This window comes from Bombyx mori, chromosome 26, assembly GCF_030269925.1.
Source record: "Bombyx mori chromosome 26, ASM3026992v2".
Taxonomy (NCBI): Eukaryota; Metazoa; Arthropoda; class Insecta; order Lepidoptera; family Bombycidae; genus Bombyx; species Bombyx mori.
Window position 1 is genome coordinate 603434 of NC_085132.1, and position 21228 is coordinate 624661.

General features: G+C 42.9%; 1 protein-coding gene and 1 long non-coding RNA gene across 2 annotated transcripts in view; one reads left to right on the top strand and one right to left on the bottom strand.

Moving 5' to 3' along the window:
• Positions 1-959: 959 nt before the first annotated feature.
• The window catches only part of LOC101745263 (protein Skeletor, isoforms B/C), a 68042-nt gene continuing 47773 nt past the window's right edge, over positions 960-21228 (bottom strand). Inside the window, exons 9-16 of the mRNA XM_038020605.2 lie at positions 19336-19466; positions 18184-18296; positions 17088-17296; positions 16158-16299; positions 15183-15306; positions 14656-14786; positions 13789-13952; positions 960-8989 (exon numbers count right to left, since the gene is read on the bottom strand). Coding sequence (XP_037876533.1) covers positions 8819-8989; positions 13789-13952; positions 14656-14786; positions 15183-15306; positions 16158-16299; positions 17088-17296; positions 18184-18296; positions 19336-19466 — 1185 coding nt within the window. The 3' untranslated portion in view covers positions 960-8818. The remainder of the gene's footprint in view (positions 8990-13788; positions 13953-14655; positions 14787-15182; positions 15307-16157; positions 16300-17087; positions 17297-18183; positions 18297-19335; positions 19467-21228) is intronic.
• The window catches only part of LOC134201469 (uncharacterized), a 67841-nt gene continuing 55039 nt past the window's right edge, over positions 8427-21228 (top strand). The window contains exon 1 of the long non-coding RNA XR_009976788.1: positions 8427-8457. This is a non-coding gene — a long non-coding RNA (uncharacterized LOC134201469). The remainder of the gene's footprint in view (positions 8458-21228) is intronic.

Here is a 21228-nt window from a genome sequence, read left to right on the forward strand (position 1 = left end):
GTATTAAGCCATTGTAGTCCTTCAACTATTTACTTTTTTTTTTTGGCGTAGATAGTGGGTTTTGCCATAATGAATATTAATAGTACTGGGTAAGTAAAGTAGAAATAAACTACACATCCAACAAATGAGATAAGACTTTAAAACTCGTAAGTAGTTTTATTAAATGAATAGTATGTAAATGACTTGTGCAAAATGTCATAAAAAAAATCCTGATTGACAGAAGAGCAGGATAGAGTCTACCTATATCCTGATTGACAGAAGAGCAGGATAGAGTCTACCTATATCCTGATTAACAGAAGAGCAGGATAGAGTCTACCTGATGGACGGTGGTCGCCATCGCTCATCACGTCAGCAATATCAAGGACACAGTCAAGCCACTTCCTACTGCTGAGAACTCCTCCAAACCTCGTTAGAAGAAGCACACATCGTAGTGCTCAGGTAGACTCTAGAAATATCTCTAGAATTTCAATATGAACCAATGTAGTAATTTTAGGTAAGGTAAGAAGAGCACTCCGCCTCAAATTTACGGAACAAAATACAGAGAAAACCGTTGTCCTCCCGTAGAACAGTGTGCTTAGCGCGAGTTTTTTAACGTTCTCGATAGCGTAAAAGTTAACTCAAATTTGTATGGAGTTGGAACGTTTGCCTACGTTTGTCGCTATAGGCGCTCGTTCTATTTAAACTAACTTAGAAGCGGTAAATCTTTGTTTAGGGATAAAGTACCGGTTTGCTCTTGAGGGGACTCCCAAAATGTTTGATGTCAACAGTAACTACGGTTCCTTAGTTAGTTACTTTGTTGCTAATGGCTCCAGAGAACAGAAGAATTACTCCAATTATGTTGACGCTTACCTATAGACAGTTGCAAGTTTTTGACAGAAATATGTTTATGATAATTTCAGAAGAAAATTAATTATATTACGATATATCAAGGTTCCAATTAAGAATAATCAGACTACAAATTTAATTTAAGAAAATGTCTTTATTGTCCAAGTTTTATCTTAATTACATAAAACGATAAATAAACAGTTATTTCAATGAAAATTGTATTCTTTAAAATTGAAGATTCATTATTTACAAGAAAGCCATTTGTATTTTGTAGCTAGCTGTAGATTCTCCATTCTAACTTTTTATAATAGTAATAAATCGATTCGATCGAATAAATTTCTGTCGTAGTATATTAATTTTATGAGATGCACTTTATATAGCCAATAGATCAAACCTTGTTGTTCGCTAATTAATACAAAGCTAGAGCAATTTTAAACACGACATGCATTGTTCGAGCTTAATACTACGAGCTTTAACTAATAAGTGACAAGTATTTATTTAGTCATATTTTACGTAACGTCACGTGACGCTACATAAAATCCATTGAAGGAAATAACTCCGTGATTTTTTTTATCACATAACGAATATTCAAGAGTTCCATGCGTCGAGTGGTGTAGCCATTTTGTGACTGGTCTACGCAGTGGCCCACAGTGCGGGCCTTGGTGGTAGCGACGGATGCATTTGCACCAAAGAGTAGAGACAAGGTAAAGGCGTCTAGTGCGAAAGGCTTATGTGAGCTGGTTTGTCTAATTTTAAACGCACTGACCACGCGTTTCGAGCGTGGTACGATTATGGCAAAAACCCAGTCGGTGTTGGTATCAGTTCATTCTTGTTAATTATCACCCGACCGTCAAGCATTTTATTATTTATTAACCGTAAATCGTGACATCAGTTTTACAATCACTTTGCGAACATTTTTATTTTTATTTCGTGCAAATGATAATTCCTCTAATGGTAAAGAAAATGTTTCCTTTAATGGTAAAGAAAATATTATTATCATCTTGGTTTGCGAACTATAAACTACATACATGTAAACTATTTAAGACACAGCGGCACACTGCGATGTCATTGTGGTCAAAAGCTTACTCGCGCGCCCCGTAGATTTCTTTCGCCACCGCTTATTTAAGTAACCGCCTGTATATAAATGTCATAACTATGGTTACAGCGCACGTATATACTTGTGCCTCGGGCTATTTTTATGTTCTTTATTATTTGAAATTACCGTAATTTACATGTTATATTCAGTCAAATAAGATCAGATGACGATAACTTTGTGCTAATTTACCTTAATCTAATATTTAATTAAATTTAAATGTGAAATAAATCGCCCCAGGCAATTATTAACTTGCAGTCATACAAAATGGTTTTTGTTTTTACTATGAAAATTTATTATTTAATACAACTTAATTGATATATTTTTGTACATGTGACAGTAAAAGGCATAATTCTGTTAAACATATCTATTTTTTCTGCTGTTTTTATGTTACCAAGAATTCTGAAAAATTCCGAAAAATGAAAACTAGTGGTAGCAGTGATGCTTGATAAAAATTAAAACTCTAATCCATCCTACTTATGTACGTTTGTCTTATAAAACATTGATACAATATATTTTTAATTGAATTTACTATTGTTTTTTTAAATGATGCGTAACAACTAAATTTTATTTATTTTAGTTTTAGAAATATGTTTTACATTTCGCATAAAAAATAAAGTTTATGCTGTCATTAAAAAAAATGGTATTTCTTGAGTATTACTCATTGTGAATTACAATAATAGTACTAGTTTAAATCTTCATGTAATATATCTTCTATTTTATTAACTGTCAATAAAATTTTCATAAAATTTAACAGTTTGTGCATCAACATCTACCACTACAGAGTGAAAAACATTAATTCATCACTAACCTATAATTAACCTACTTATAGTAACCGGCAAACATCTTGAGCAAATGACCTTGACTGCGCAGAACCGAATTTTAGATCACTTTGGTGGTGAGGGTGAGGCGCGACGGCAGGGGAAATCGTATCGAGCGCTTTATTGGTAGATCAGTCGAACCTTGCGTCCCGCACCGCGCCCTCATTCCGCTTGCTCCCAAAAGTACGCTTGCGTACAGTGGAAAGTTATTATATTATTAAAGTCTATCGTTATTAATCGTTAAGTTATTTGTTATAATTACTTGTGGACTTTGTTGCCATTGCTATTTGTTGAGTGTTTGTTGATTTTTTATAAAACATACACTATGCCGCGACAAACCGGTGTAGTATTCAAAAGAAAGGGTAAAAAAATTGTGTACGACGTATATTGCTTCATTATAAAACAGGGGAAGAATGATATGGAAAAATTAAAACAGACTTCGGAAGTAACAAAACCATCAGGGAGGACTGTTAGGTGCATTATTAAGGAAGCTAAAGGCTCTGGCTTGCTCGCCGTGTTTCGGACTCCGGGTAAGAAAAGATCAGGGAAGAAGAAAGTTACCGGAATGGATAGTTTCGTTCAATCTGTAATAAAAAGATGTAATCATAATAACTATATAACAAGCAGCGAAACTCCGTACCGTAGAAAGGCTTCGAAAATTTTAAAGAAGATATAAATTTTAATGGCTCGGAATGAAGCTTACGACGTATTATGAAAGAGCTAGGCTTTAGATGGAAAAAAAGAACAGAAAATAATCGGAAGCTGGTAATTGAAAAAAGTAACATTCGATTACTACGAATCGAATATCTTCAAAAAATAATTAATTATAGACAAAAAAGTAGACCGAACCGACCGAGTTGTAAACTACACCGATGAGCCCTATGTCGACTAATCACGATGATAGCGACTCGGGTGATGAAAACAGTGATGATGATGATGGTCAAGATTGATAACGAAAAAAAATATACAAATACCAGCTTCGCTTCAACTGAACCAAGACCTGGCAACAGCTCTAGTTTTGACTTAATAGAAGGAATATCTATTTTACCCCAAGATTAAATTATTACAATTATTAACCTACATTTTTTGTTGATGTTCTAATCAATACATAAAAAAATACATATGTTGATTTTAATAATTTAATTGCATTATGACGCAGAGTAAATAATGTTTTTGCACGTGAGTGTACCATGCGCAAACTTACCCCCACTACGTCAACAAATGCTCAAGAAGTTTGCCGGCTATTATACATAGCATTCGTTAGAAATATAATAAGATAGATTTTATGAACATGTACTTCGCCACCTTTTTTTATAACATTGTCAAATTAAATGAGACTTAAAAAAAAAACATAAAAAAATTAATTATTACAATGAAAATGGAATCGTACAATTTGAATTTTAAAATTTATCTACTGTTTTGATTGAGTCGCTATGACATTCGCTGAAGTTGAAATTTTAGGAATATTTTATGAAAATTCGCTGTAATCTATTTAATCTATATTTTGTATATTATGAAATTATTTTAACAGTTACTGTACCTACTAAGCACTATTAACTGATACAGATGACAGATAATTTATAGCTTTCAGTTACAAGATAAGAAAAATAGAAGAAATATTACATAATAATACCCTACAGGTACATACACAAAGTAAGGTAATATTTTCTGACGTCATCCTGAAAAGGCGAAAATGATATTTATGCCTAAGGCAATGAAACAATACCTAAAACTTGTTACTTTCATCAGTATGTGGTGTTTTATAATTGCATAAGTGAAATATGAAATAATCAGATTTTATTGGGGATAGAAACAAAGTAAGTTTCACAGCTGAAATCAATTAAATATTAATAGCACTTCCCCATTTTTGGGGTTAAATTTTCAATTTTGACGTTTGACATTATTAACTTGGTGGCGTGGCGGGAATACAGTGTGTGTTTTGAAAGTTGTTAGATTTGAAGTTTTTACAAACGTGCAATTGCTTAATTTATTTATTTACCTTTGTTTAACTAAATTATTGTTATTTCAAAGGCTTTACCAAATGTGTTAATCTCGTGGACATGATATGAAAAGTTGCAACAATTATTGACAATTAGTGATTCATTCTAACTTTTGGCGCCGTCATACAAAAATACTAGTAAAGAAAATTATTCATAATATAGGCTATAAAAAGTGTTTTTTGTTGTTTTCGGCTTTTGATGTGTTGTAATATACTTAAACAGATACTTAACTTTAACAAGTTTAACTCTTGAAATATTATAAAAGCTTACAATCGCTCATTAACTATCAATTAGGGCTGGCCTAATCGAAGAAGTGTTTGGTTAGAAACCTAAGTGGTCTTGATGCCGGACAGGTGCGAAACGCAACCCAAATAATCGTTTTATTTAAAAAAAAAACAAAGCTATCAAAAAATCTAATCCACACTAAGTGTTTTCATTCTGTAGTCCGTTATTTGCAATAACAAGTACTGTTTGTGGATTTATTAGGCATGAATAATAATTAACCAATAGTATGTTTACATACAAAAATTTTACCGTAAGTGTAAATAATTGTATACTATATTGAATTTTGTGCATAATTATTATTCGTGATTATTGTCATTCGTCAGTTTCATTTCAAAACTGCACCACTTTTTCAAAAGTCAATTATCATTTCAATATTTACCCTGCCATTAAAAGTAAAGTTAGTTTCAATTTCGTTGGTAGTTATTGTCATTTCATTATTTTTTACATTCCCCAAGCAACAATAATAATATTGTGTTCTGTGGTGTGTATGTGTTCTGCTACCACTTTCATGACTAAAATGTGGTGAACTAAGATAGTAGTTCATGGCGACATATTGAGCTTACACTCTGTTTTACGTTATGCAAACTTGTGCTGCTATTGTACTTTTGATATCAAGTAGTCTTTTGTTTTTATTATCAATGATATCAAAGCTACAATATTGTTTCTTAAATTTCCATAAAAAATATATAAAATGCTATTTTATTTTGTTTTTGGAAATCATACATAAAATTGATCTATGTAGGTATATGTGATTGTTTCATAACATTAGTAATATAATAGAGCAATTAGCACAAAAGAGCTACTATATCCTGAACAAATTATGTAGTGGTCAGCTGTCTTTATTACATATTTATGCACTATTATGAGCACTGAACTTTACAAACTTTTTGGAATGATGCATGGAGCATCTTCTACCTTTCATTGTACAGTATCTGCTAAATTGTTTGTATATCTTAAGTTCGATAATGCCATGTTTATATGAATGCAAGTAGCAAAATATACTAGATAGCATTAATGGTATTATTTGCTACATGTATAGTAAATACATTTTCATTTTAAATTATGATATTGCATATCTACACTTCACAGAGTGTGTTTCTCACCTAAATTGTGTAGCTCACATAAACTTCATCTTATCGAATAAAATGTGTCTATTGGTATTTTGCCAAATGAGTATCATGCTGCGGACTAAATACGTCCTCCACAGTATTTGTGTTTATTTACCTATTCTCAATGAAGATTTACATGAGGCATAAGAATGCTATTTAGAAATTCGTATGATTTTTTACTCTTATATTTTTGTAGGTACTTTGACAGCCCTCTGAACAATATTGTGAAAAGAGAATGTATATAATTCTTAAATTTTATTATTTTTTCAATTTATATTTTTTTTATATTTGTCCCCATTGAATGTTACCAATTCATGAATCTCAATTTCACAGTAAATGTGCTGTTCTAGCGACACATATTAAATAAATGCTTTGCCATCTTCGAGTGATTCTTGAGGGAACAAGATGTCGATATATTAAGCTGTCCATATTTTGTTATAAAAAAGTAAACAATTGTATATATTTCAGTACACCAAATAAAAAAAAACAATTAGATTATCAGTTGTAAATACACTCTCATGATTTTTCAGAAATCACATATAAATATATACACAAGTAATTAGATATAGACTATAAAAGTATTGCGTAGACTTAGTATTAATATATATGTATATATACATGTTTTATTGTCATTAGTTAATTGAAAGGCTGTTGTCTGCTTTATACCCACCATTATTCGATATTTTTTAATATATTGTATTGTATGTATGTATTTTAATAATCGATGTTCTGAACATTGAGAGTTTAATTCAGTGACAAAGGAATCTTCTGCACTGTAAAGTTAAATAATTTCAGTCGCTATGCACGACTATAAGCGAAAATGGTAAAACACAGTAGCAGCCGAGGTATACCGCCACCACATAACATTTTAAGATTTACATGGAATAGTGGTATGAAATAGACAGAGCCTGTACAATATTACCTACTTATTCAAATAAAATTGTAAATCTATAACTTAATGAATATATTAACTATTTAAAAATGAAGTATTTTTAGTGTTTGCGACCCTTTTAATACTAAATATTGGTCTACATCAACATCGAACAATAGATATTATTTAGCATTCTTAAAGCATTATTGTCAATATTGTGTAACAGCATTATTTTGTCCTTAACAACGTAATGATAACCGTAATATAACTATTTAATTTGGTTTAAATTTCAACTGAGAATATTTTCAGAAGCAGTGTTACGAAAAATATTGGTAAATAATCGTGAGGCCGTAATGTGAGATTCATTAATCTTTCTCTCGATAATCCGGTATTTCGGAGGTCAATGCCCCGGTTACACGCGAATCGTTATTGCCGTTAACTATCGAGAAATTTTAAATTAAAACCAGCATCAATTTGAAGTCATTTAAAATGAAACAAGAGAATGTAAATTCGGTTTGCATGCTGATCTTATCCAGCTGCTTACCAACCGTAAATATCAGTATTCTTTATTTATTTATAAAACATTTAAAAGGTAAAGAGCAACAATAAAAAATACCTTCGTGTACATAGGTACGTATTGTTGCTGACTACAGTTTGCCAGTCTTGACTTTCGCTGATAGTTTTTATTAACAAGCAGCAATCAATTTTGGTTCATGCCACTATCTTTCTGAAGACTTGAATTGGACTATTTGATAGTAATTAAGTTTTCCTAGACATAGATATATTTTTCAAGCAATTTCAAGTAGTTTTCAAGTTGTCAATTTTTTATTGTCATTTTCATATTGAATCAAAAAAAGATATTTTTAATGTTTTAATTGTAGATATGTCTATATATTTATTTATATATATATTATAAAAACTACATAATTATGTCTTAAAATACTTGAAAATTTTCTAGAAATTTGATCTCAAATTCTTAATATAATATAATAAAAAAGACATTATTGTCATTATTACATCGAAGCACACTAATTATTATTATTAGAAAAACTATGTAATGCTTTTTATAATTGCAAAGCACACAACAATAGTTTCATTTTTTTTTAACATTTTAAAATTTATTTTGTATAAAATAAGTAATCAATTATTCTAAATATTATTGTCAATGTTACAATAAGAAGTCATTTATTTTCTTAAATATATGCAATAAAATTATGAATATTAATATATGTTTAAATACGACAGTAAAATCTGGTAACAAGATGTTTTAGTATCAAATATTTAATTAGTTGTGGCAGATGAACAGTTCCACTGTTACTCGTAACAATGTCAATATATTGCTGACATACCGCCATATTAAAAATAAGGAAAAATCACCTGTATCTGCAAAAATACTAACCTACCCTCATTTATTATTTTTGTCAGGTAGTTTAATATTTTGTTCAACATTGAAGTGAGTATTAGTATTTTAATTTCTAGTCACCTTAATGACATTTATGAAAAAGTAGTGAAATTAATTCTGTAAAATAGTTAAAATTCCTGAATCATTTAATACTTGTTTGATATGGAATTGATAATGTACGTAGATTGACAATATATACCCTTGGATTGTTGTTCATTCCCAAAAATTATATAATATCTATCACAATAGTTTGATGAGTTGATGATGCTGTTTTTTTTAATTTACAAAATTACTAATAATATGAATGAATAGAACTGAATATTTCATTAATTTTGATATTTTTGAACATAGCGAACGTTGAAAGGCTTCACAATGCTGACAACACCACCAACTCTTACAAACCATTCAGTTTTTATCTGACGGCCATATTAAGTAACGTAATTACTAAGACGAATGTCGTGCTTGAAAATGGGCAAATCCTATGAGCTGCGTTGATTCTGGCTTTTTGGTCACCGGGTTTTGGGACAGCGGTACCTGGGTCCACCACGTGGATTTTCCATCCTAGGTTGTTGTGGGTATAGCACTGTGAGAGAAACATTAGTAAATGGTGTGCTTTCGATTAATTGAATTTTTGTTGAAGTAAATTTATAATATACATTCCTTGCTGCTTATAACGAAAGTGCAATGTCTGAGCGATTCATTCAGATTTGTGACGTTTGACTGTAACGTTGATCTATGTAAAGGAGCGGTGAGCGAACGTACCTGGTAGTACAGCAGGTCGGGCGTCTCGTGCGCGACGGTCCAGACGAGCGTGGCGGGGTCGCCGGGCGCGCACTCCAGCTGCAGGGTGCGCGCGTGCTGCTGGAACGTACCTGGTAGTACAGCAGGTCGGGCGTCTCGTGCGCGACGGTCCAGACGAGCGTGGCGGGGTCGCCGGGCGCGCACTCCAGCTGCAGGGTGCGCGCGTGCTGCTGGAACGTACCTGGTAGTACAGCAGGTCGGGCGTCTCGTGCGCGACGGTCCAGACGAGCGTGGCGGGGTCGCCGGGCGCGCACTCCAGCTGCAGGGTGCGCGCGTGCTGCTGGAACGTACCTGGTAGTACAGCAGGTCGGGCGTCTCGTGCGCGACGGTCCAGACGAGCGTGGCGGGGTCGCCGGGCGCGCACTCCAGCTGCAGGGTGCGCGCGTGCTGCTGGAACGTACCTGGTAGTACAGCAGGTCGGGCGTCTCGTGCGCGACGGTCCAGACGAGCGTGGCGGGGTCGCCGGGCGCGCACTCCAGCTGCAGGGTGCGCGCGTGCTGCTGGAACGTACCTGGTAGTACAGCAGGTCGGGCGTCTCGTGCGCGACGGTCCAGACGAGCGTGGCGGGGTCGCCGGGCGCGCACTCCAGCTGCAGGGTGCGCGCGTGCTGCTGGAACGTACCTGGTAGTACAGCAGGTCGGGCGTCTCGTGCGCGACGGTCCAGACGAGCGTGGCGGGGTCGCCGGGCGCGCACTCCAGCTGCAGGGTGCGCGCGTGCTGCTGGAACGTACCTGGTAGTACAGCAGGTCGGGCGTCTCGTGCGCGACGGTCCAGACGAGCGTGGCGGGGTCGCCGGGCGCGCACTCCAGCTGCAGGGTGCGCGCGTGCTGCTGGAACGTACCTGGTAGTACAGCAGGTCGGGCGTCTCGTGCGCGACGGTCCAGACGAGCGTGGCGGGGTCGCCGGGCGCGCACTCCAGCTGCAGGGTGCGCGCGTGCTGCTGGAACGTACCTGGTAGTACAGCAGGTCGGGCGTCTCGTGCGCGACGGTCCAGACGAGCGTGGCGGGGTCGCCGGGCGCGCACTCCAGCTGCAGGGTGCGCGCGTGCTGCTGGAACGTACCTGGTAGTACAGCAGGTCGGGCGTCTCGTGCGCGACGGTCCAGACGAGCGTGGCGGGGTCGCCGGGCGCGCACTCCAGCTGCAGGGTGCGCGCGTGCTGCTGGAACGTACCTGGTAGTACAGCAGGTCGGGCGTCTCGTGCGCGACGGTCCAGACGAGCGTGGCGGGGTCGCCGGGCGCGCACTCCAGCTGCAGGGTGCGCGCGTGCTGCTGGAACGTACCTGGTAGTACAGCAGGTCGGGCGTCTCGTGCGCGACGGTCCAGACGAGCGTGGCGGGGTCGCCGGGCGCGCACTCCAGCTGCAGGGTGCGCGCGTGCTGCTGGAACGTACCTGGTAGTACAGCAGGTCGGGCGTCTCGTGCGCGACGGTCCAGACGAGCGTGGCGGGGTCGCCGGGCGCGCACTCCAGCTGCAGGGTGCGCGCGTGCTGCTGGAACGTACCTGGTAGTACAGCAGGTCGGGCGTCTCGTGCGCGACGGTCCAGACGAGCGTGGCGGGGTCGCCGGGCGCGCACTCCAGCTGCAGGGTGCGCGCGTGCTGCTGGAACGTACCTGGTAGTACAGCAGGTCGGGCGTCTCGTGCGCGACGGTCCAGACGAGCGTGGCGGGGTCGCCGGGCGCGCACTCCAGCTGCAGGGTGCGCGCGTGCTGCTGGAACGTACCTGGTAGTACAGCAGGTCGGGCGTCTCGTGCGCGACGGTCCAGACGAGCGTGGCGGGGTCGCCGGGCGCGCACTCCAGCTGCAGGGTGCGCGCGTGCTGCTGGAACGTACCTGGTAGTACAGCAGGTCGGGCGTCTCGTGCGCGACGGTCCAGACGAGCGTGGCGGGGTCGCCGGGCGCGCACTCCAGCTGCAGGGTGCGCGCGTGCTGCTGGAACGTACCTGGTAGTACAGCAGGTCGGGCGTCTCGTGCGCGACGGTCCAGACGAGCGTGGCGGGGTCGCCGGGCGCGCACTCCAGCTGCAGGGTGCGCGCGTGCTGCTGGAACGTACCTGGTAGTACAGCAGGTCGGGCGTCTCGTGCGCGACGGTCCAGACGAGCGTGGCGGGGTCGCCGGGCGCGCACTCCAGCTGCAGGGTGCGCGCGTGCTGCTGGAACGTACCTGGTAGTACAGCAGGTCGGGCGTCTCGTGCGCGACGGTCCAGACGAGCGTGGCGGGGTCGCCGGGCGCGCACTCCAGCTGCAGGGTGCGCGCGTGCTGCTGGAACGTACCTGGTAGTACAGCAGGTCGGGCGTCTCGTGCGCGACGGTCCAGACGAGCGTGGCGGGGTCGCCGGGCGCGCACTCCAGCTGCAGGGTGCGCGCGTGCTGCTGGAACGTACCTGGTAGTACAGCAGGTCGGGCGTCTCGTGCGCGACGGTCCAGACGAGCGTGGCGGGGTCGCCGGGCGCGCACTCCAGCTGCAGGGTGCGCGCGTGCTGCTGGAACGTACCTGGTAGTACAGCAGGTCGGGCGTCTCGTGCGCGACGGTCCAGACGAGCGTGGCGGGGTCGCCGGGCGCGCACTCCAGCTGCAGGGTGCGCGCGTGCTGCTGGAACGTACCTGGTAGTACAGCAGGTCGGGCGTCTCGTGCGCGACGGTCCAGACGAGCGTGGCGGGGTCGCCGGGCGCGCACTCCAGCTGCAGGGTGCGCGCGTGCTGCTGGAACGTACCTGGTAGTACAGCAGGTCGGGCGTCTCGTGCGCGACGGTCCAGACGAGCGTGGCGGGGTCGCCGGGCGCGCACTCCAGCTGCAGGGTGCGCGCGTGCTGCTGGAACGTACCTGGTAGTACAGCAGGTCGGGCGTCTCGTGCGCGACGGTCCAGACGAGCGTGGCGGGGTCGCCGGGCGCGCACTCCAGCTGCAGGGTGCGCGCGTGCTGCTGGAACGTACCTGGTAGTACAGCAGGTCGGGCGTCTCGTGCGCGACGGTCCAGACGAGCGTGGCGGGGTCGCCGGGCGCGCACTCCAGCTGCAGGGTGCGCGCGTGCTGCTGGAACGTACCTGGTAGTACAGCAGGTCGGGCGTCTCGTGCGCGACGGTCCAGACGAGCGTGGCGGGGTCGCCGGGCGCGCACTCCAGCTGCAGGGTGCGCGCGTGCTGCTGGAACGTACCTGGTAGTACAGCAGGTCGGGCGTCTCGTGCGCGACGGTCCAGACGAGCGTGGCGGGGTCGCCGGGCGCGCACTCCAGCTGCAGGGTGCGCGCGTGCTGCTGGAACGTACCTGGTAGTACAGCAGGTCGGGCGTCTCGTGCGCGACGGTCCAGACGAGCGTGGCGGGGTCGCCGGGCGCGCACTCCAGCTGCAGGGTGCGCGCGTGCTGCTGGAACGTACCTGGTAGTACAGCAGGTCGGGCGTCTCGTGCGCGACGGTCCAGACGAGCGTGGCGGGGTCGCCGGGCGCGCACTCCAGCTGCAGGGTGCGCGCGTGCTGCTGGAACGTACCTGGTAGTACAGCAGGTCGGGCGTCTCGTGCGCGACGGTCCAGACGAGCGTGGCGGGGTCGCCGGGCGCGCACTCCAGCTGCAGGGTGCGCGCGTGCTGCTGGAACGTACCTGGTAGTACAGCAGGTCGGGCGTCTCGTGCGCGACGGTCCAGACGAGCGTGGCGGGGTCGCCGGGCGCGCACTCCAGCTGCAGGGTGCGCGCGTGCTGCTGGAACGTACCTGGTAGTACAGCAGGTCGGGCGTCTCGTGCGCGACGGTCCAGACGAGCGTGGCGGGGTCGCCGGGCGCGCACTCCAGCTGCAGGGTGCGCGCGTGCTGCTGGAACGTACCTGGTAGTACAGCAGGTCGGGCGTCTCGTGCGCGACGGTCCAGACGAGCGTGGCGGGGTCGCCGGGCGCGCACTCCAGCTGCAGGGTGCGCGCGTGCTGCTGGAACGTACCTGGTAGTACAGCAGGTCGGGCGTCTCGTGCGCGACGGTCCAGACGAGCGTGGCGGGGTCGCCGGGCGCGCACTCCAGCTGCAGGGTGCGCGCGTGCTGCTGGAACGTACCTGGTAGTACAGCAGGTCGGGCGTCTCGTGCGCGACGGTCCAGACGAGCGTGGCGGGGTCGCCGGGCGCGCACTCCAGCTGCAGGGTGCGCGCGTGCTGCTGGAACGTACCTGGTAGTACAGCAGGTCGGGCGTCTCGTGCGCGACGGTCCAGACGAGCGTGGCGGGGTCGCCGGGCGCGCACTCCAGCTGCAGGGTGCGCGCGTGCTGCTGGAACGTACCTGGTAGTACAGCAGGTCGGGCGTCTCGTGCGCGACGGTCCAGACGAGCGTGGCGGGGTCGCCGGGCGCGCACTCCAGCTGCAGGGTGCGCGCGTGCTGCTGGAACGTACCTGGTAGTACAGCAGGTCGGGCGTCTCGTGCGCGACGGTCCAGACGAGCGTGGCGGGGTCGCCGGGCGCGCACTCCAGCTGCAGGGTGCGCGCGTGCTGCTGGAACGTACCTGGTAGTACAGCAGGTCGGGCGTCTCGTGCGCGACGGTCCAGACGAGCGTGGCGGGGTCGCCGGGCGCGCACTCCAGCTGCAGGGTGCGCGCGTGCTGCTGGAACGTACCTGGTAGTACAGCAGGTCGGGCGTCTCGTGCGCGACGGTCCAGACGAGCGTGGCGGGGTCGCCGGGCGCGCACTCCAGCTGCAGGGTGCGCACGTACTGCTCGAAGGTGGGCGACGCGTTGGCCTGGTCGACCGACTTGTGCGTCCACTCGCAGTACCGGCCCACTGCACCGCGCGTGACGTCACATGCAAACACAGGCCACGGAACTAGATAGTTGCGATGTCGAGACAAACTGCTGGTAGAACTACTACAAATATTCTGATTTCGACAAACTACTAGATACATTGTTGCCTGAGTGGGATTTCTCGTCAATCGTCGTAGGAGACTAAAATCGTCAAACCATCGCAGTCTAAGTAGATCCTCCATAGCGAATATCGATAGAATTGCATAGCACCGTTGGCTATACTGATTAACTGTACTGAGACCTTAGAACTTATATCTCAAGGTGGGTGGCGTATTTACGTTGTAGATGTCTATGGGCTCCAGTAACCACTTAACATCAAGTGGGCCGTGAGCTCGTCCACTCATCTAAGCAATAAAAAAAAAGCGCGGTACAAGATAAACCCGTGAATACATGAATATTAGTCAAATTTGGAACCTACTCGATGGTAGATGGTAGCACTGGCGGTACTAAAATAAGACGGATGATACCTAAGACTGTATTAAGATTAGCGTCAGATACACAACCCAGATAAATTTTTCATTCCTAATTGAATTCTGACTGAATTGATCAGCAAAAATCTTTACTTTGACTAAAAAAGCCATTCAAAAGCAGTTTCAAATTTAAATATAAAATCTGAATATACCACTAACTGCTCTCGCAGCGACGGTCTCTACCTTACTTAACTACAGCGACATTGCTCTTACCGGCCGTCGGGAAAGGATATCCTTCATTATCGTAGGCTACTCCCGCGAACACCCGCTGTTTCCTCTGCTCCTCCTCCTTCTTCTGTCCGAAGCCACCTTCCGATGAATCGCTAATGTAGAACGGATGGTACCTGAAATAATAATAAATATTTCATGACCCTCCGCCTAGCAGTCAGAGGCGCTAACTACTGCACGGCAGTTTTTAAAAGTTGCGATTTTAAAGGTTTATAAATTGAATGTAGAGATCATTTTACTGGTATAGCGTGTTGAAAGCAAGCGTTGCTGTCCTATCTATTTTTGGATTTCTAAAGGTTATACTAAATAAAACACCCCCAATCTAAATCAACGAAATTTTAAAAAAAACAATATAACCTTAATATGTATATGGGCGAGCACATGGCCTGGCTCACCTAAGCTTTTAAAACTACCCTCATTACTTAAGTAGGTACTCTTGAAGTAGTTAAAAGCCATAACAAAATAATTGAGTTGTGTCTCTTTTATTTTGGGAATTGTTCAGAAGGTCTTACCTCGCTGGATTTGTTCTATCGTCTCCTCCTTCGACATAGAAGGTGTAAGTCTTGCCGCGCTCCACATATATCTCCGGTATGAGCTGGTCATTGATGTACCACGCTATGCCCCATGACGGATGTCCTGAAATTGAAACTCTTTCTAATCCACCGTTCGGTCTGGAACTTGAACTCTTGAATGAGACAGCTTTTTCAAAATAATTGAAACTTTGACCTTTAAGATGCAGAGTATAGGAACACAGTCACCGGGCGTGTTTGATCTTCTGATCTAATGTCCTCACAAACCACGATATAATGATTAAATCTGAATAATGAATGATTAAAACTCAATGGGCCGCCATTGAGTTTTATCTTCTCAGTGGGTCGCAATTCCGATCCGGTGGTAGATTCTACGAAGCACTGCTCTTGCTAAGGGTAGTGTCAGCAAACTCTCTCAGGTTGTGCCCGTGAGCTCATGTACCCGTCTGGACGTAGCTGGAATAGCCCTTAGGCGAATAGGGGAAAAAGCTCAAATGGTTTTTTTACTCCTTGAATAATTAGAGCTCGACTGAACACGCAAACACACAGATAGGTTAATAATAAAGATATAAGTATTTACCGTAAGGTTGGAATCCATTGGTTATATCATTGTCTGCATGTAAATAATAAATTATAATTATCTGTTCTGATATCAATAATTTAAAGAATGGCGTCTTTCGGTCGGATTATTATTGAATTTACTTTAAAGCATTGATTTAAAGTTTTAAGATTTGATAATAATTACAAAGTCTCGCTTAATATACACACGTTGGTAAATTATACAATGCAATGTATATTCTTTCTATACAAATAACTATGAAATAAAAAAAAACATAGTTTTTCGAATACCCGCAAAATTAAAACTCATAAAATTTAAAGGTGGCTTAAAACAAGGAAGAATATCAGTGCCGTGTGTGTTTTAGTAATATTTAATTCCAGTAAGAAGTAAGTTCGTACCAGTGATGGGCGTGTAGCCGCGGCGGCCGCCCGCGGGCCCGATGCGCGCCGTGAAGTTGGTGACGCCGGACAGCACGCGCGCCGGCCACGCGCCCGGGCCCAGCTCGTCCAGCTCCGCCAGCCCGATGCACGCGTTGTCGCTCTGTCGGCGAACGCGGCGGTCACTATCGCTACTAAGCACTCTCCCTCTTGCAAGTCTTATAACGTGTCTGTATCTGAGGGTGCCCCTGGTATGCCGATGTTACATGAGGCCCAGTCGCGTCATTCCCCAAAAAATGGTCTATGGGTCGAGAGACACGGGGCCGAGCCGCACCACTTCTTGACATCACCACCGGTAGACAACCGGTGAACAGGAGACTCTGTGAGGAGGATCTCAGGGCGCCACCACTTACCGCTCTGGGAGACTTATACAAATAAAAGACGCGCCACAATACGCCACGTACAATCGCTAGATGGCGTTAATTAAAAAAAAGGTTTAATTAACGAAAATGAAATATTCCGACGGAATACAGTCTATAAGTGACCGAGTGGACGAGCGACTACATTACCGAAATGCCGCTTCTAACTGATCTTTATTAAATAGTAAAATGATTCTCATATCAATAAGTATATGGACAAATTGTCTATATAATTATTATCCACTGCCAATTTGTATAAACGACGACCAACAGAATCAGCTCACTGAGTTTCTCGCCGGAACTTCTTCAGTCGGTCACGTTTCCGATCCGGCGGTAGATTCAGCGAAGCACTGCTCTTGCTAGGGCTATTGTTAGCAACGAACACAGGTTAGAGCCCCTTGAGATCACCTACTCCCTCTGTTACGCTGGCATAGCCCCTAAAGCTTAGGTTGGCAAAAAAATACTTATATTGAATACGAAAGATAACTCAAAATGAAGGTTGTAAAAAGTGGGGTAGTTGTGTAAGGAGCACCTGCGCGCCGAAGTCCAGCTGGACGTCGTGTCGGGTGGTGTCCATGAAGGAGTGCGCGTTGGCCTCGGAGCGCGAGTTGAGCGGCCCGAAGGCTGCGATGACGGACTGCGACCGAGACGAGAGCACCTCCCTGTCGCGGGAGGGCTCGGCGGCGGCCAGCGGGCGCCGGTACGTTATTGTCGTTACACCGTCTCGTTGCCGCCCGGTCACTGGACACGTACATCAAATCAAATCAAACTTAGTGTCGTCATGGCCTAACGGATAAGACGTCCGGTGCATTCGTGTTGAGCGATGCACCGGCGTTCGAATCCCGCAGGCGGGTACCAATTTTTCTAATGAAATACGTACTCAACAAATGTTCATGATTGACTTCCACGCTGAAGGAATAACATCGTGTAATAAAAATGAAACCCGCAAAAAGTATGATTTGCGTAATTACTAGTGGTAGGACCTCTTGTGAGTCCGCACGGGTGGGTGCCACCACCCTGCCTATTTCTGCCGTGAAGCAGTAGTGCGTTTCGGTTTGAAGGGTGGAGCAGCCGTTGTAACTAAACTTGAGACCTTAGAACTTACATCTCAAGGTGGGTGGCGCATTTATGTTGTGGATGTCTATGGGCTCCAGTAACCACTTAACACCAGGTGGGCTGTGAGCTCGTCCACCCATCTAAGCAATAAAAAAAATCAAATCAAACTATTAGCTAAAACAAGGTTTACAAAGTTGTTGATAGTTATTTTATAGAACAGCATGTTTCTACCAGGTCAGCGTGCAAATATAATTCAAAATGATTTACATTTAATGCGGTCAGTAAATATATTAATTAATAAAAATATCAAACAACAAATAAATTAATTGAATAAGAATTAGTTATTTATGTAATAAAACGAAAACAAAGAACAGAAAGAAGCGAATTTAAAATTAACAATGATTTATCATTTAAAAAATCGTTAACCTAATAACATCTTAAGGTTAATAATTTTTTCAAGTTCTTTTTAAATAAAAATAATTTGTCTTTTTTTATAGCATCAGGTAGCTTATTATATATTTTCGGTGCCGTACACAACATATATTTTACTGTATAAATAACGGTTCGTTTACCTAGCACTGCGTCGTTGCTTCCCCCCAGCCGCTGATCGGGACAGACCCCACGCTCCCCGTCGCACTGAGCGAGATGTGTTATTGTGTAGTCCGCCACACGGGGCTGGTTCGCTCTAAAAGTATTCAAGTTTTATTAATAACAAGTTCGTTGGAAGTTCGCAGTGCGCATGGTAATAACGGCAATAATAATATTAAATAGCCGAAGAGTTTGTTTGCTTGAACGCGCTAATCTCAGGGGTTCGATTTGAAAAATTCTTTCAGTTTTAGATAGCCCATTTATCGAGGAAGGCTATAGGCTATATAACATCACGCTAAGACCAATACAAGCGGAGCACCAATAAAGAATGTTTCAAAATCGTGGTTTTTTCCCCTTTTGAGAGCTTCCGCTGCGTGCACTGCAGAAACGGTTTAAGTTTCGCTAAAATAATGTATGACAAAATTGTTCCCCTTTAAAAGATCTAAAAAAAAGTCCGCGACAGCATGTGTCTGTTAAGGTAGGCTTGCTATAACGTTTTTTAAGCTAACCAAATTTGTTCTAAAATAAAGCATTACTTGGGAACTATTCCACGCGGACAAAGTCGCAGGCACAAGCTAGTAACGGTAATAAACAAGAAAAATTTTCGGTTTTATTTTTCTGAAATCTCACTGCTATTTAATAATTTAACATGGATGATGACAGTAAAAGATAATTATATTGACAAAACAGTCGTGATCACGTATACTACGTGTCGCTTTTACTGAGTACTTTAGATACATTCCATCGTCCGGGCTGGCCCAAAGTTTATCTGTTCGACGCGAGTATTAGAATAGGATGATGGATCTGGCAGCTTTTTAACGTTTTATAGCGCCCAGTAAAATATATATACAAATGTAAATCGTAACATTAAAGATCAATTGAATTCCATACCCTAATCCTCCTTGAATATTATTTTATTGTTGTAGAATAAAAAGCCCGAGGTGAACCTTTGAAGATTTTCAGTGATAAATAAGATTATTATTTCTTTAAATGTAAGCACTAACTGCTGCTTCAGTATTCATCTAATTATGAGTTTTTTAATGTAAGTTACTTGTTGGATTTTGGGTTTTTCACTTAAATAGACTTTGTTGATTTTTAGTAATGCTATTACCATCTGAGTGTAAGCAGTACTTTACCTGCTGTCCCAATAAGCAACAACCACATCCGCCCCCAGCATGGCGGGTCTACCTTCAGCTCCAGAAATGCCAAACGCCATATACTGCTCTTTACGCAGACGCGCCGATAGCGTAATCTGGACTTGGTCTCCCTAAAATAAATAAAGAATGTCGGTTTTATTATTCCTCTTCCCTCCTTGGCATTCCTTCAACGCGATGAGGCGCCCGGAAAAACAGTTTGAAATGAATACTGGACAGCCGTAGCTTGATTGTGCTTTCGAGTGATCAAAAAATAAAAAGCTTAAAAATCTGTCAAATTAACTAAATATTTTTTAAACAAATACATAGTAAAGCTTTTTCATTTACATAGGCTAAGTGTAAGGGAATTTTAGAATTTCTTGAAAATATTTTACCTGACTCTTTCAACCAGCTAGAATGGAAACCGTGTAAAACAATAATTTAGTAATTAAAAATACGCACATTTTACAGCTATGAGTCGTAATTTTTTTTCTTCTAAAAGCGTTAGATAAATACATAATAATTATGTCAAAGTGACATTGGCTAAGACTCGAAGTTATTCGTTGGTATCTAGCGTAACAACGAATACGTTTTCTTTAGTTACAAGTAGTGTAGAATGGCTTCCGTAATACTTTACAAAACAAAGTATATACGGACTAACGAGCTCACGGCCCACCTGGTGTTAAGCGGTTACGGAAGTTCGTAGACATTACAGCGTGAATAACGCCACCCACCTTGAGACATGAGGTTTAGGCATGAGGCACGACTGCTTGCGCTTACTTATAGTATGTACAATTGTAAAATAACCTGCCATAAATAAAAATACATAAAAACATATTTTGTTGAAATCATCGTCACTGCCACAACTTCTAACTATCGGCAACGGGTTCAAACAACTCAAAAATACTGATTTAGCTTCTGTAACAGTTCCGAAACACTGCTTTGATAACAATATATTTCCAGTTTCCACTGCTAATGTTTACGTGTGAGCTTGTATTACCAAAAATCAAAACAATTACCGGTAAAATGGGGCGATTAGGGATTGAGAGGCGAATCGGGAAAAAACCGGGAAAATCTTTCGACGCTCAATATAAGTTTTATATTCGTTGCAAAATCTTCCATTTTTTGTAGTTTAATAGTAGAATGTTGAAAGTTCACAAAACAACTCTGAATATGCATGATAATAGCTGCTAACTTATAAAAAATCGCGTTTCAAATTAACTTTCTGTGGTGGTAATTATTTTAGTGCTAGAAACTTTGCTCTCTTTTATTTATTTAATAATAATAGAAGACGACTATGATTTATAAACGTTATTTAGTATTTGAACCAGCATATATATTAAAGGTAAGTCTCAGTTGTTATTGGTTTTAATGTATTTGATTAAATAAAAATACATGTAAAAATCTGTTGTTTTTGGGGATATTGGGGACGTCTTAGGTATAAATAACAACGAAAAAGGGGTCAATTGGGATGAGAATACGTGAAATGGAAACGACCTAAGTATAAATAGGTACAGGTTTGTAGGGTTGTCTATGTAGTTATAACAATATTTTTTAAATTTGTTGGTAAAAATCTGGTTTATTCGAAGCGAAATTGGGAATAAGTCTTTAGTTGAAATAGATAAGCAATTTAATATAAGTAAGTCGATTTTGCAGAGACATGTAACAAGATCAATGAAATCTCAAGGTGGACAAAAATGTCTAAGTAATACATAATAAAATATTTAATATTTGTTCAGAGTGGGGGTATTCATCTGATTAATCCATGGAATAACCGACACACCTAATCTCTTAACCCAGATAGAAATATCAGCCCCTAAGTACTTACCAAGAACGGAGAAATATAAACCGTTTCTAAGAAAGCCCACTATATATGTATAAATAAATAAATATATA